Raw genomic sequence first — 15,100 nt, 5'->3', positions numbered from 1 at the left:
ACCACCAGATGCAGCCGAATCCTGTGTGAAGAATCACGTCTGGGGCGCCTGGGTGGCTCAGTCGGTTGAGCATCCAGCTTAGGCTCAGGTCGTGATCTCACGGTTGGTGAGTTCAAGCCCTGCATCAAGCTCGCTGTCAGCGCAAAGCCTGCTTCGGATCCTGTGTCCACCCCCACTCTCTCTCTCTGCTCCTCCCCCACTTGTGCTCTCTCTCTCTCAAAAATAAACATTAAAAAAAATAATGGGGTGCCTGGGTGGCTCAGTCGGTTAAGCGTCCGACTTCGGCTCGGGTCATGATCTCACGGTTTGTGAGTTCGAGCCCCGCATCGGGCTCTGTGCTGTCAGCTCAGAGCCTGGAGCCTGCTTCAGATTCTGTGTCTCCCTCTCTCTCTGCCCCTCCCCTACTTTTGCTCTTTGTCTCTCTCAAAAATAAATAAACATTAGAAATAATAATAATCATGCTCCCAAGAGCACATATACCGTGGAAAACTCCTCGTTCCTACAAGTCGTCTGACCCCCTGCCTAGAAAGGGGAAGCAGTCACCTTCAAGTCTCTGTTGGCACCTGCTCGGTTTACATAGCAGCTGGACACCAGCCAGCATGGCTGGACTACGGCACCGTCCACACCCGCAGCATTCCCAGCTGGGAAACAGGCATTAGGTGAGCCCTGCTGTTTTGAGCCCAGCAAATACATTCATAAATGGCTGCTGGGGCAAGTCTACCAGGATGCTTCAGACACTGGTTTTGGTCCCAAAGGGCAGCACCAAATCCAGCTGAGGTTCCCGAGAGGCACTTGACGATCCGTTGTCTTCTATGTGTGAATGGGATGCTTTTCCGCCATGTTTGGGGGTTTTGTTTCTTCTCGCTTTGCTGAAAGGAGGGGTGTCCGAATCCAGCAGTGGTTTTCTATCAACAACGCTCCTTTGTAAGCTGTCTTTCCAGCTGAAAAGCTGAAGAGAAATTCTGCCAGTGGGTAGCTCTTTCTGCCTGTCCCACAACAGAGAGTTTGCAGCTGAAATTGGACTCTCGTTTCAGGGCTCCAAAATTTTAAGGATTTTCTGTCCCTGATGACATTCGTGTCTTGCCCCACATTTGAGATCCAATGAGATAACGTTTTGCTTCATCTAAAAGCGTGCTTGTGGACTGACTGACAAGGACACCAGCCTGTGTGTGACCATTCAATGCCCCTTGACCCTCCCCCTGCCCACCTCTGGACCTTTCCACCTCCTCCTCGTCCTCCAGGGCTCCATTTAAGTGTTACCGCCCAGAGTTAGTCTCTGTTCCTTTACTCTTGATCCGTTTCCTCCTCCACCCCCCTTTTTTTTAAAGTCTATTTTGAAGTGGGGTGCAGAGAGAGAGCAAGCAGGAGAGAGAATCCACAGCCAGATCCCGCCCTGTGGACACCAGTAAGGAGGACCTGCCCAGCTGCCCCCTCATCCCACCCTACATCAGTAAGCTTGTTGGGGCGTCCCACACTCCCCAGCCCTGCCTCTGGCTGGCAGGACTCCCTGGGGAGCAGGGCAGGACCTGGAAGCAGAAGTTACAGGGCTGGTGGCCCCAGAGGTGATGGAGAGTTTTTGCTGATCATGTGTTGCTGCATCAGAACCACCCACCCCAGAACTTAGTGTCTTTTTTTTGTAATTAAAAACAAAATTTAAATTTATTTTTTAAAAATTGTATTGATTTATTTTTGAGAGAGGGAGGGGGGGGAGGGGCAGAGAGAGAGGGGGACAGAGGATCCGAAGCAGGCTCTGCGCTGTCAGCGCATAACCCAGCGTGGGGTTCGAACTCGCGAACCATGAGATCATGACCTGACCCGAAGTTGGATGCACAACTGGCTGAGCCACCCAGGCACCCCAGAACTTAGGGTCTTTAAACAGTCATCAGCTCTCAACTTGTATCTGGGTCGGGAGTTTCGGGAAGGGTCCAGCTGTAAGAAGGGCATTTTGGCTAGGAGATACTGGTGTGGCGTCTTTGGCAAAAATACCGGCTGCTAGGGAGAGGGGGAGGAGCCACAGTGGGGGGCTGGGTGGGTCACCCCTCGAACCCCCTCAGCGAAAGGGAACCGAGGAGGGCAGTCTAAGTGTAGGGAGAGTGGGTGGTCTGAGAACCATCCCAGGGGAGGCATCCTTAAAACAATAGAAAGTTGGGGTGCCTGGGTGACTCAGTCGATTAAGCGTCTGACTTCGGCTTGGGTCATGATCTCACAATTCGTGAGTTCAAGCCCCGCATCGAGCTCGCTGCTATCGGTGCAGAGCCCCCTTCAGATCCTCTGTCCCCCTCTCTGTGCCCCTCCCCCATTTGCACTTGCTCTATCATAAATAAACCTTAAAAAAAAAAAAAAGTTACTCTCCCACAGTTCTGGACTTCTGGACCAGAAGTCCAAGGTCAAGATGTCAGCAGGGTGTTCCTTCTGGATGCTCAGAGAGAAACCGTCCTATGTCCCTCCCCTAGCTTCTGATGGCTGTTGGCTTTCCTTGGCTTGTATGCTCATCACTTTAATTTCTGCCTCCATGGCCGTCTTCTCTCCGGGTCTTCACATGGCCTTCTTATGAGGACACTAGTCGTTGCATTTAGGGTCCACCCCAATCCGATACTTCCGCATTTTAATGTCTACATCTGTGTAGACCCAGTTTCCAAATAAGGTCACATTCCGAAGCTCTGGTGGACATGGTTTTGGGGGGACATGATTGAACCCAGCTAGGTTGTGGGGGTTGTGGGACAGGGCCCTGACCATCCCTGCCTCTCTCAGATGGCCCCTTGAAGGGGACGATCCCAGAGAACCTGATGGTGGAGGTGACGATGGAGGTGGTGGGAAAGAACCTGCTGGTGGAACTGGGAGGCCAGTACTGGCCACTTGGTTGCTGGACGTGGCCGCACACAGTTGCGGTGCCCTACTACGGGCAAGTCCGGCACCAGCAGCACCTGCCCTTCCACCCGCACCCCTTCCCACAGAGTGCCATACACATGGTGAATCAGGTGCAGTCGGAAAGGGGAGGGCCGGAGGCGAGAAGATGGGTCTGAACATGGCTGTGGAGTCAACACTGAAGTCTTCAGTCTCTGGGCTGACAGCGTGTGGGCCAGAGAGTGCCTGTGGGGCTGGATTTATGAGCCAAGAAGAACTTGAACTGGGGGAAGTCAGAGCCTGAGCTATAGACTGGCCGAGTGCGGGATCAGCTTAAATGACTCTCTGAAAGGCTTAGTCCTGCCGAGTCTGAGTCTCCCTGAGACCAGGGCTGGGCCAGGTTGGGCAGTGAAGCCAAGTGGTCACTTAAAGCACTGGGTTTGGAGTCCCTTAGATGTTTGTTTGAATCCCAGCCTTGCCCATTACTACTTGTGTGGTCAGAGTGTGGGACCAGTCATCTGTCCGTCCGTCCATCTGTCCGTCCATCCGTCTGTCCACCCATCCATCATCCACCCATCACATTGTCACTTAGTATAATCATGTATGAACTTGGGGAACTTCTCTGCACCACGGTTTTCTCATTCATGAGACAAGGATGATAATAACACCTCCATCACTGGGCTGCAGGAGGGATTCGTTGAGTTAATGACATTGTAAAGCTGCGAGGCCAAGGCCTGGCCCATGGTAGGTGCTCAGTAACGATAGTGCTAATGATCATGGTGATTCCGTTGGTGATGATTGAGATGCTGCTGCTGTCGGCGGTGAGGATGGTGATGGTAATAGTGATGGAGGGAGGGGATGTGTCGATGGTGTTGGAGATGATGAAGAGAGTGCTGACAGTGCTAATTAGCGCTGATGATGAACATGACGGTGATGGTAATGATTAAGGTGGTCATGGTGGGGGCGCCTGGCGGCTCAGTTGGCTAAGCGTCTGAATCTTGATTTCGGCTCAGGTCATGATGTCACGGTTTGTGGGACTGAGCCCCGAGTCAGGTTCTATGCTGACAGCGTGGGGCCTGCTTGGGATTTTCTCTCTGCCCCTGTCCCACTTGTGCGTTCTCTCTCTCTCTCAAACTTAAATGTAGGTGGTCCCTGCTCACCCTAATCTCTGCCTCCCTCAGATGATCTCTTGCAGGGGATCATCCTTGAGAACCCTGAACATGGCCAAGGAGGCAGAGCTGGGAGGCTAAAGATAGTGACCCTGCCCAGGATGGGGGTGGGAATCCAAGGAAAGTTTTCCATGGGAGGGAACCTTTGAACTGTGCCCTTGTGGACGGGTCTGGGTTTGCCAGCTCTGGTGGGAATAGAGTCCAGGCAAGAGAATGGTACTTGGAAAGGGGAGAAGAGGGGCCTGGCAGGTGGGGGCACGCTCCTGCCTGCTGGTGAGGAAGCATTGAGCATCTCTGTCCATCCCAGGTACACAATACCGCCTTCAGCGCTGGGCAGGCTGCACAGTGTGGGCTTCTGGGAGGCCGCACAGAGGAATAAGACTGCCTGCTTCCACCATGTGAACCTCCTCCCAGAGGATGACAGCGACCTCTACATCTGTGACATCTTCCCCACCCTTGTGTCTGTTGGTATAGACAAGTCCAGCTATGAGTGGATGGAGGGAGCGGGCCGCCTGTGGGGGATGGTTGGCCAGACCCTGCACTTCCCTGGACGCCGCCCTGCCCATCTGTAAGGTCCAGGCCCTGATCCCTGGGGCCGACTCTGGGACGATGGGGCGGGGAAAATCCTGGTAGACAGGGAAGAACCTTCCTTTTGGATGCAGGTGTCACAGGGGTCCAGTGGTAGACAGAGGGGGTCATGACAAAAGCCAGAGAAGAGGAATGTATGAAAGGAGGGGCTGGCCAGGGGGCAGGAAAGGGTGTTCTTAGGGATCTGGGGAGAAAGGGCCATCAAGTGGTCATCAGGTGGGCCTGTCAGAGGATTTAGAGGAGGGCATATCCCAGGGGTCGAGGACCCGTCTGAAGAGGCAGAGGAAGGGCGACCGCAAGATCAGGGAAGGGGACACCCGAAGGGTCAGGGGAGAGGTTATCACCGGGGTGAGTGGAGAAGGGGGAACGCAGAAATAAAGCTTAGGGATAGAAAGTCAGGGCCAGGGCCCTGTTGCCTGAAACTCCCGGCTTCCAGCTCTCTCTGCCTCTCCAGGCTCCCCTACCGTGGCTTCCTTGGAGGCATGTCTGCCCCGTGCCCCATTCGCTACCTGAGGACAAACGGCTTCCCCAACTCCCACCGGGGCTGGGATCATGAGGATGAGGACATGGCTGCCCGGGAGGGGGGTACTGCTTGAGGAGCCCACAGGGAGCCACAGGTCCCTCCACGGTGTGGGGGGCGCAGGCCACCTGGCCTCCCTGCCCTCCCCTCTGTAAGGCTGCAAAGACGCTCCTCTTACCATCCTGTCTGTTCTCCAGCCACCACCTGTTTGCCGGAGGGCCGGGACCCCTGCCAGGAGCAGAGCCGCCAGAGGTAAACTGGGGCTGGAGGTAGAATATTCTGTCTTGGGCGGTCCTTAGGTCCTGGGCTCGTGTGGCTGCCCCTCCCCCCATCCTGGCTTTTTGGCCCCAGTCAGCTGCAGATGGCATGAACTCCTAGGGCTCCAGGCTGCTCTCCAAGGAGCTACAGCCCGTCCACACCAGCCTCCCCACGGACATCAACTTCACAGCCCTAGGAGCCCCAGTGCCAAGCCGAGGGTTTGCTGGAGGCTGGAACAGAACCCCGGGACCAGAGCTCCCACCTGGTTTCTTACTAAAGGACAGCTGATTTTACTCACTTCTCCCCACCAGCCTTAATCCCCCGCCTTTCACTTCCACGCATCTGTTGGTTCCAAGTGCTTAACACGGACCTACCCGTTTACTTCTCACAAAAGGACGGTTGGCATCGTCCTTCTGAAACCCAGGAATTAAACACTTGCCCAACTGACGTAGGATCAGATACAGGTGCCTGGCTCCTGGGCCTGTGTCCGACAACACTATGCTATTCTTTCTTGTAGCAAAAAAAAAAAAAAAAAGTGGGGAAGAGAGTAAAACCCGTGAGGCTGGTTGAATATGTTAGAGCGTGTTCACCCTACAGCATATGGTGCAGCCACCGAACGGACGTGTCGCAGCTCGAGAAGAACGAGGCACACACGCCTGTGACGGGATCCGATACTGACAGAACCAAGGGCAGAGCTCTCCGACACAGGTGTAGGATTATGAGCACAGGGATGAGTGTGTGCGGACACCAGGTGCTGGCAATCTCCTGTAAGGGCCGGAGGTAACTATTCTTGGCTTTGTGGGCCACGTGGGCTCCACCACGGGTTACTCACGCCCGCCATACACAAACAGATGAACGTGGCCGTGTCCGGTAAAATTTTTATTCAAAAAACCCGGGTGGGTAACCCGCTTTGGCCGATGGCCAGTTTGCTGACTCGGGGGAAGTGACCAGGAGGCTGTATAAAAATGGGAAAAAGTCCACACCGAAAGGTTGACGCTGGTTATTTACGGAGATGCTCGCCAGAAGCGGTGGGGGTGGAAAGAAGTGGGGAGGGGAGAGCTGGGCTAGTCGTGTAAGAGAAGAGGTGCCCCGTGAAGACCAGTATACATCACAAAATCACATTTATGCATTTATCCAAAAATCTGGCAAAATTTTATCTTGTACTGCTTTTTTTTTTTTTTTAACGTTTATTTATTTTTGAGACAGAGACAGAGCATGAACAGGGGAGGGTCAGAGAGACAGGGAGACACAGAATCCGAAGCAGGCTCCAGGCTCTGAGCTGTCAGCCCAGATCCCGACAAGGGGGCTCGAACTCACGGACCGTGAGATCGTGACCTGAGCCGAAGTCGGACGCTTAACCGACTGAGCCACCCAGGCGCCCCGCCCCTCTTGTACTACTTTCTACAGAGACACTTTTCTCAAGGTTAGTCCGGGTTTCTTCCCAAAAGAGTTTTATAATCCTTAACGAGGTTAGTACGAATATGGACACTTCCCCTCATTCTTAAATGTTCTTGTCTAAGTGATTTCCTTCATATAAAACAAGGTGTACCTTTGCAACAATGCAGTGCATTCCGGGGGTTCTTCTGAATCGTGGATTCTGTAACATACAATCGAATCAGACTCTCGGGAGATTTTTTTTTCCTTCGAGAAATGTAGACTTTGTTTCACTTTATGTTATTGCCGATGCATACTAGGAACGGATGTCTGGGTAATGCCTTTCATGCGGTAACGGCTCTCATAAGGTCTGTCTCTGGTATGAGTTGTCTGGTGTTTATTAAAATTGGATCTGCTGTTGAAGGCCTTCCCACACTGAGAACACGCATGGGGCGTCTCTCCCGTGTGAGTTCGCCGGCGCACTTGGAGGTGTGGTTTCTTACTGAAGGATTTGCCACAGTCCCCGCATTCGTGAGGCCTCTGTCCGACGTGAGTTCGCCGATGTGCCATCAGCTCTGATTTCTGGCCAAAGGCGGTCCCGCACGTGTGGCAGGCAAAGGTCTTCCCTCTCGTGTGAGTCATCTGATGTTTGTGGAAATTGGACCTGCCGTTGAACGCCTTCCCACACTCGGCGCACACGTAGGGTTTCTCGCCCGTGTGGACCCGCTGGTGCTCTCTGAACTGTGACCTGGAGGCGAAGGCTCTCCCGCAGTCGCCGCACTTGTAGGGCTTCTCTCCGGTGTGGGTGCGCCGGTGCACGTTGAGGATGGACTTCTGGGTGAAGGCCTTGCCGCAGTCACGGCACACGTGCTGTCTCTGTCCCGTGTGGATCTTCCGGTGCACGTTGAGGTGTGACTTCTGCGTGAAGGCTTTTGCGCAGTCACGGCACTCGTACGGCCTCTCCCCGGTGTGGATGCGGCGATGGACGTCGAGCTGCGACTTGCAGACGAAGGCTCTCCCGCAGTCGCCGCACTTGTAGGGCTTCTCTCCGGTGTGGCTTCTCTGATGCACGGTCAGGTGGGCCTTCTGCACGAAGGCCTGGCCGCACGCGAGGCACGCGTAGGCCTTCTCCCCCGAGTGGATCCTCCGGTGCAGGCCGAGCGCGGACTTCTGGGTGAAGGCCTTCCCGCACTCGCCGCACGCATACTGCCGCTCGCCGGCGTGGATCTTCCGATGGATGGCCAGGGTGGACTTCTGGGAGAAGCCTTTCCCACACTCGCCGCACTCGTAGAGCTTCCCTCGAGTGTGGGTTCTCCGGTGTCTGAAGAGAGATAAGGCCTGGAAAAAGGCTTTTCCGCATTCCTGGCATTTGTGGGGCTTCTGTCTAGCGTGGCTCTTCTGGTGTGTCGTCAGTTCCGACCTCTGAGCGAAGACTTTCCCGCACTCCTTACATATGTACGGAACGTGTCCTGCGTGAGCGGGCAGATACGCGCCGAGGTCTGGCCGCGGAGCAAGGCTCGTCGTGCATCTCCCGCTCTCCTGGAGGTTTTCCACGCTGTGGAATCTCTGTTGCTCGAGGGGTGGCTTCTGGCCGAAGCCCCTGCCACATTCGGCACATTTATCGGGTTTCTCCCAGGTATGAACTCGATGTTCTGCGTGTGGCGGCTTACGGCTGCCGACTTTCGTATGTGGATTCCCTTCACACGGGTTCTCTCCTGGACGAACATTCTTGCAGCCAGGACCGGAAGGGCTATGGGGGAGTAGCCGGCCAGAGCCGACAGTCCCATCGAGGTGTTCTGTGCCATCGCATTGCTTTTGAGGATTTCCTTCTAGGTTGGGCTTCAAACTTTTCGCAAATGAGCGACGTTTAGAAACAAGATGGGGCCTCACAGGAGCGATTTTTCCCGGGTCTTTACACCCGCGGTCTCTCTCTGTATCCGGGGTTTCCCTGCTGAGGAGAGCCCCGTGCCGCGAAGGTTTCCCTTGCTTCTGCGGACCCCTCGTTGTGGGGTTCACATCTCCCAAGATGAAGCGCCGTGACCCGCCTCCCGGGGCCGCAAGTTCCTTACCGTCGCGAAACGAAGCTTTTTCAAAAATTTTCTGTCGGGAGGTTTCGAGTCCAAACTCCCCTTCTAGAAGGAGAAAAAGATGAAGAGGTAGGCACAAGTTAACAGAGGAAGGACACGTCAGAGAGCGGATGGAGACCGAACACAGAAACTGCAAGTCGCAGGATAATGACGGGGGCGAGGCTGGTGATGACGAGGAAACAGCCACAGACTTTACTGCGTGTCAGCCTGTCTGCGGACGGCACGACCGCGTGCCAGACCGTGCGACATCGTGCCACAGAAACTCCTTCAACCCTCACACCCCTCCATGCGTAACGGCACTTACTACCCCTGTCTCACGGAGGAGGAGGTGCAGCATAAGGAACCGACCACAGTCACCTCGCTGAGCTCTGGCGGGAGTCAGATTCGAACAAGGGCAGCCTGGCTCCACTTCCGCAGGCAGACGGTCCAGAGACCCACAGATACGCACACCTATGGACGACTCCAGCAAACACAGACATGGGCAGCACGGGGCAACGGCCGGGAATGGCCGGGGCGGGCCGGAGGGGCTCGGCGGCCAGCTCTTCGTTAGCTTTCAGATCTAAGTCGTGACTCATCCCGTCTCCCCCCGCTTGTCAGAAGCAAGGTGGATTTGGTGAGTCCACCCGCCCTGCATGTCGTCTGGAAAACGGAGACGGCACCAGCCCTGACATGGCCAAGCAGCAAGAGGGTACCGCTGCCCAAAGGCAACTCTCCAGGAAGCTGAAATCTGTTTGCTTGAACCTAGAAATGAACTTACAACCCAGGAAAGGAACACTGGAAGAGTGGACAAGCTGTCCCCCGAAATCTGTGTCACTGTCTTTCATAGAAGTTAGCCATGACCAGGTACATGCCTGCCAAGCTACGTAACAGTTCTCAATGTCCTTTGTGATGAGATGTGACTGGCAGATGGTTTTGGCTGATGGAATACGCATACGACGTGATGCACCAATTCCGGCCCCGGGGGGAAAGACCACAGCTTCTCAATACCCCGCACCCCCCTTCTGCCTCACAGAACCTGCCTTGGGATGCAGTGCACATTCAGTCGCGCACATCGACAGAAAAACTGAGAGCTTGGGGCGCCTGGGTGGCTCAGTCGGTTGAGCGGCCGACTTCAGCTCAGGTCATGATCTCGCGGTCAGTGAGTTCAAGCCCCGTGTCGGGCTCTGGGCTGACAGCTCAGAGCCTGGAGCCTGTTTCGGATTCTGTGTCTCCCTCTCTCTGACCCTCCCCCGTTCATGCTCTGTCTCTCTGTGTCTCAAAAATAAATAAACGTTAAAAAAAAAAAGAAAAACTGAGAGCTTTCCCCCGAGATCAGGGACACGACAGGGATGTCCACTCTCACTGCTGCTGTTTAACATAGCGTTGGAAGTCTGAGCCTCAGCAATCAGACAACAAGACGAAATGTTAGGCATCCAACTTGGCAAAGAAGTCAAACTTGCACTCTTCACGGATGACAGGACACTACGTGGAAAACCCAAAAGACTCCACCAGTCACGCAGATGGACAGTGTCATAAAGCACAGTGCAACAGCGAGGGAAAACCTTAGACACCCAGAGAATACAAGAAGTGAGGCTTCCTGCTCATCTGCCTTTTGAACTTTTTACAGGAGAGAAACGTATTCTAGAAATTACTATACTGAACCTTGGTCTCTTTGTAGAACTTTCAGCCTTACGCTAACCTAATGTACCGTTTTTTATCCACCAAGAACAGGAGTCATCGCTCATCCAGTTGACTAGTACAGAACACAAGACGCAAGAGATGCTGAACAGAAAAGGAAGGAGTGCCTGGGTGGCTCAGTCACTTCCGTGTCCAACTTCGGCTCAGGTCATGATCTCATGGTTTGTGAGTTCGAGCCCCAAGTCGGGCTCTGTGCTGACAGCTCAGAACCTGGAGCCTGTTTCAGATTCTGTGTCTCCCTCTCTCTCTGCCCCTTCCCTACTCGTGCTCTCTCTCTCTCTCTCAAAAATAAACATCAAAAAATTTTTAAAAAAAGAAATAAAAAAAGAGTGACGGCATTTTATTACTCCTTCATCTGCCCTGAGATTTAAATACCGACTGTGAAGAGAACATCGTATCTTATTTCTTCTGTCAGTCCCCTGGAGAAACTGTATCTCAGACCTTTGTCCTGTCCCCAAACCTCACTCATCATTCACTTTTTTAAAAAATGAGAATGCTTTTTGTCTTTAGCATTAACTTAAAAAAAACTGTGGTTAAAAAAAATGCATAGTGTAAAATTTACCCCTTCAGCCTTTCTAAGTGCAACAGTGTCAGGCATGTTCACACTGTTGTGTAACCCATCTCTCCACAACTTTTATTTAATTTTTTTTTTTTAATGTTTATTTATTTTTGAGAGAGAGACAGAGACACAGCATGAGAGGCAGAGGGGCAGAGAGAGAAGGAGTCACAGAATCCAAAGCAGGCTCCAGGCTCTGAGCTGTCAGCACGGAGCACGATGCGGGGCTCCAACTATGAACTATGGACCGAGAGATCAAGACCTGAGCTGAAGTCGGATGCTTAACTGAGCCACCCAGGCGCCCCTGCACAGCTTTTGTTTTGCGACAGACACGATGCCACTGAAATGGCAGCTCCCCCTCCCCCCTCTGGAAACCACCATCCTGCCTTCTGTCTCTGTGAACAGGACTCTCTCTAGACACCTCCTAACCTCCTATTGTGACTGGAATCAGATAGCATTTCTCTGTTTGTCACTTATAATATCCTCAAAAATCATCCATATCATAGGTCAGATTTACCTTTGTTTTTAAGGCTGAATCACATCGCATGGTGTGTACACACATTTTCTTAATCCGTTCACCCATCAATGGACAACTGGGTTGCACCCACTTCTCGGCTACTGTGAACACAGGTGTGCAAATCTCTCTTCAAGATCCTTTCAATTCTCCCGGATATATATACAGAAGTGGAATTAATTGCTGGCTGCATCATATGGTCATTCTATGCTTAATTTTTTTTTAATGTGTGTTTATTTTTGAGACAGACTGCGAGTAGGGGAGGGGCAGAGAGAGAAGGGGACATAGGATCTGAAGCAGGCTCCAGGTGCTGAGCTGTCAGCACAGAGCCTGACGCGGGGCTCGAACCCATGAACCATGAGATCATGAGCTGAGCCGAAGTCGGACGCTTAACCCGCTGAGCCACCCAGGCGCCCCCAGGCTTAGTTTTCTGAGGAATCACCGTACCGTCTTCCATAGTGGCTGCATCATTTTACATTCTCAACAACAGTGTGAGGGTCACATCCTTGCCAACACTTACTATTTTGATTTTTTAACAGTAGCCAGTCTAGCGGGTGAGTTGGTTACCACTGTGGTTTTGCTTTGCCTCACCCTAATACTGAGCATCTTTTCATATACTTGTTGGCCACTCATATGTCACCTCTGGAGGAACGTCTACTCGAGTCCCTGACTTTTTATATCAGGCTATTTGGTTTTTTCTTCCATTTTGCGTTCTTATATAGCAATTTTACCTAAACACTGGCTTTCACGTTTTCTGAAGACATTCTACTTTGAGTTCCCAGAGAGTGATTTGAACATTTTGAACGGTTCATTCAGATCATAAAACTCTTGGAGAACCCAATGAAATGTACATCACTACTGAAGATGCTCAATGTAAAATATCAGCACTATGCGGAAAAGCTTGTCCATAATTCTCCAAGACAGCTTACCGTTAATAATGCCGTTCCGGGGTGCCTGGGTGGCTCAGTCGGTTAAGCACCCAACTTCGGCTCAAGTGACAGAATCAAAGTTTGTGAGTTAGGGCTCTGGATCAGGCTCTCTGCACAGAGCCCACTTTGGGTCCTCTGTCCCCCCACTCTGCCCCTCTCCTGGTCACTCTCTCTCAAAAATAAATAAACATTTAAAAAACAAATAGGAACACTTGGGTGGCTCAGTCGGTTAAGCGTCCGACTTTGGCTCAAGTCATGATCTCACGATCTCATGGTTTGTGGGTTTGAGCCCCACGTCGGGCTCTGTGCTGACAGCTCGGAACCTGAAGCCTGCTTCAGATCCTGTGTCTCCCTCTCTCTCTAACCCTCCACCAGTTGGATTCTCTGTCTTTCTCCCTCAAATATTAAAGCAAAACAAAAAACCCCACAAAGCTGTTTCCAAAAAAAGTCTAACTTATTCCCAAATCCAAGCATACTCTCACCTCTTCTACCCCAATTTAGCTTTAGAGCTCACAGCTGCCATGCAGAGCAGTTACAAGTACCGTGTCCTTCACGTTACCCCAATGCCACTCCTCTGGGCTGATGCCATCGCCTTGGACCTTCATAAGCAGTCACTCCCTACACCCTTTATCCTGATATGTATTTTTTGAGTTGGCCTCCATTAAACAGACAACATTAATGCCAAAAGGCTGACGGTTTTAACATCTCATGTTGTTACCCACTCTGTCTAATGATGATCTCGGTGTCTTTGTTTTTGAGACACAGGAGAGAGAGAGAGAACAAACAGGGAAGGGGCAAAGGAGAGGGAGTCGAAGTCAGACGTTTCACCGACTGAGCCACACAGGTGCCCCAATCTTGGTGTCTTTGAATTTACCTCATCAGGTGTTTTGTTTCCTTCCAAAATAGAAAAAAGTATTATTTTTTGCCCATCTTCAGAAATTCAGTAATTTCTATATCCTGAATGGTTTCCTCATGCTCGATACTGACGTAACGAAGATTAAGTAGGGAAAGTAGAGATCAATCAGACCACGCAGACAGGATCATCCTACAGACAGTATATACTGTCTATACTGATGTATATCCATCTCTGTAGTAGACACGGAAGGAAACAGGAACACTGGGTACAGCACAAGCGATGAAACTCTCTGGATACATCTGAATGTAGAAATACGTGAAGTGCCTGGGTGGCTGGCTCAGTCAGTTGAGTGTCTGACTTTATTATTTTTTTTAATGCTTTCATTTATTTTTGAGAGAGAGAGACAGAGTGTGAGCGGGGGAAGGGCAGAGAGAGAGGAGACACAGAATCCTAAGCAGGCTCCAGGCTCTGAGCTCTCAGCACAGAGCCCGATGTGGGGCTCAAACTCATGAGCATGAGATCATGACCTGAGCCGAAGTCAGACGCTTAACTGCCTGAGCCACCCACGTGACCTGCTCTAATAAACTTAAAAAAAAAAAAAAAAAAAAGAATCTGACAAAATGTAAAAGGCTGAGAAAAATGTTTGATTTGGTAAGGATTCCAATTTCTCATCTCCAGCAAATAAGAAAAGTGAGCCATCCCGCAGGAATTGTCCACCACACCGCTGAATAAGGTAAGAGAAGGGTTTAGGCACAGGAACTGGAGGGGTTGATCTAGAGATCACCAGGAAAAAAAACCCTGAGGCTTGGTGTGGTGAAGAGAAGGGCCCTTCAAGGGAATTACCATGAAGGGATGACCAGAGGGTAAGCCTGGGGCTCTGAGGGGGAGGAGCCACAACTAGGGGAAAAGAAGGAAGAATATCCACCATAGAAAAGACAAACCAGTGAATTCAGGGGGCAAATAAAAAAGAAAAAGGGCCTTACGAAAACTCCATGGACACAAAAGGACCGAACAAGATGTAGAAGCAACGTACAGACGGAAAGCCCGATCGTGATGGATATGAGGAGATACTCTAACTCGGTATTAGCTAAAAACGTTAAAACAAGAAACAGCCCAATGGCCTATGACATGGGCCAGGAGAAACCTGATCAAGGCCACGCTGGCAAGCGAGGCGTACAAGGGTGGGTGCTTGAGCCTTCTCACGCCAGAGCACGGATTCTGTAGCCCATCAGAGGAGTCTATGGTTTACTTAGTCACACTAAGTACGCTTGTGTCCAGGGATCAGGGAAACCTGCTCCTGTGTAGTCACCTCTGAGAAATTCTTACGCCTGCCCCCACGGCCGTCACAGCGTTAGTTGTAGAAACCGGGAGAGCACGGGACGTGCGGTCCACCCACCGGGGGACGGGTAGCGTGGCAGGTTGAATAATGCCCCCCCCCCCCCCCCCGAGATGTCCACGCGTCTGCCAGGTAACAAACAGTCACTCACCTGGACGCCACTGATGTGGGAGCTGAGCCTCCCTTATCCATGGCTCCTCTTCCTTTTCCATCCTGAAAATCATCTCTGGCCTGGGAATGGGGTACCCTGTTCATGAGAAAGAATATCGGATTTGGATGTGGTCTTGGGCTTTACAGGCCATTCAGTGAAGCTCTGCATCGGCTCCTCGGAAAAGTCAACATCTTTTACTTAGGAACTAAGTACTATTCGAAAGGGCCCTAAAGGAACAACC

At 51.9% G+C, this 15,100-nt stretch overlaps 1 protein-coding gene across 1 annotated transcript in view; it reads right to left on the bottom strand.

Moving 5' to 3' along the window:
• Positions 1–6,766: 6,766 nt before the first annotated feature.
• Positions 6,767–15,100, bottom strand: part of ZNF175 (zinc finger protein 175) — a 30,466-nt gene continuing 22,132 nt past the window's right edge. The window contains exons 3-4 of the mRNA XM_019425443.2: positions 14,860–14,955; positions 6,767–8,885 (exon numbers count right to left, since the gene is read on the bottom strand). Of these exons, the coding sequence (XP_019280988.2) occupies positions 7,054–8,885; positions 14,860–14,955 (1,928 nt within the window). The 3' untranslated portion in view covers positions 6,767–7,053. The remainder of the gene's footprint in view (positions 8,886–14,859; positions 14,956–15,100) is intronic.

This window comes from Panthera pardus, unplaced genomic scaffold (genome assembly GCF_024362965.1).
Source record: "Panthera pardus isolate Hobbes unplaced genomic scaffold, ASM2436296v1 HiC_scaffold_18, whole genome shotgun sequence".
Lineage (NCBI taxonomy): Eukaryota > Metazoa > Chordata > Mammalia > Carnivora > Felidae > Panthera > Panthera pardus.
This window is presented reverse-complemented; position numbering and strand designations above follow the sequence as displayed.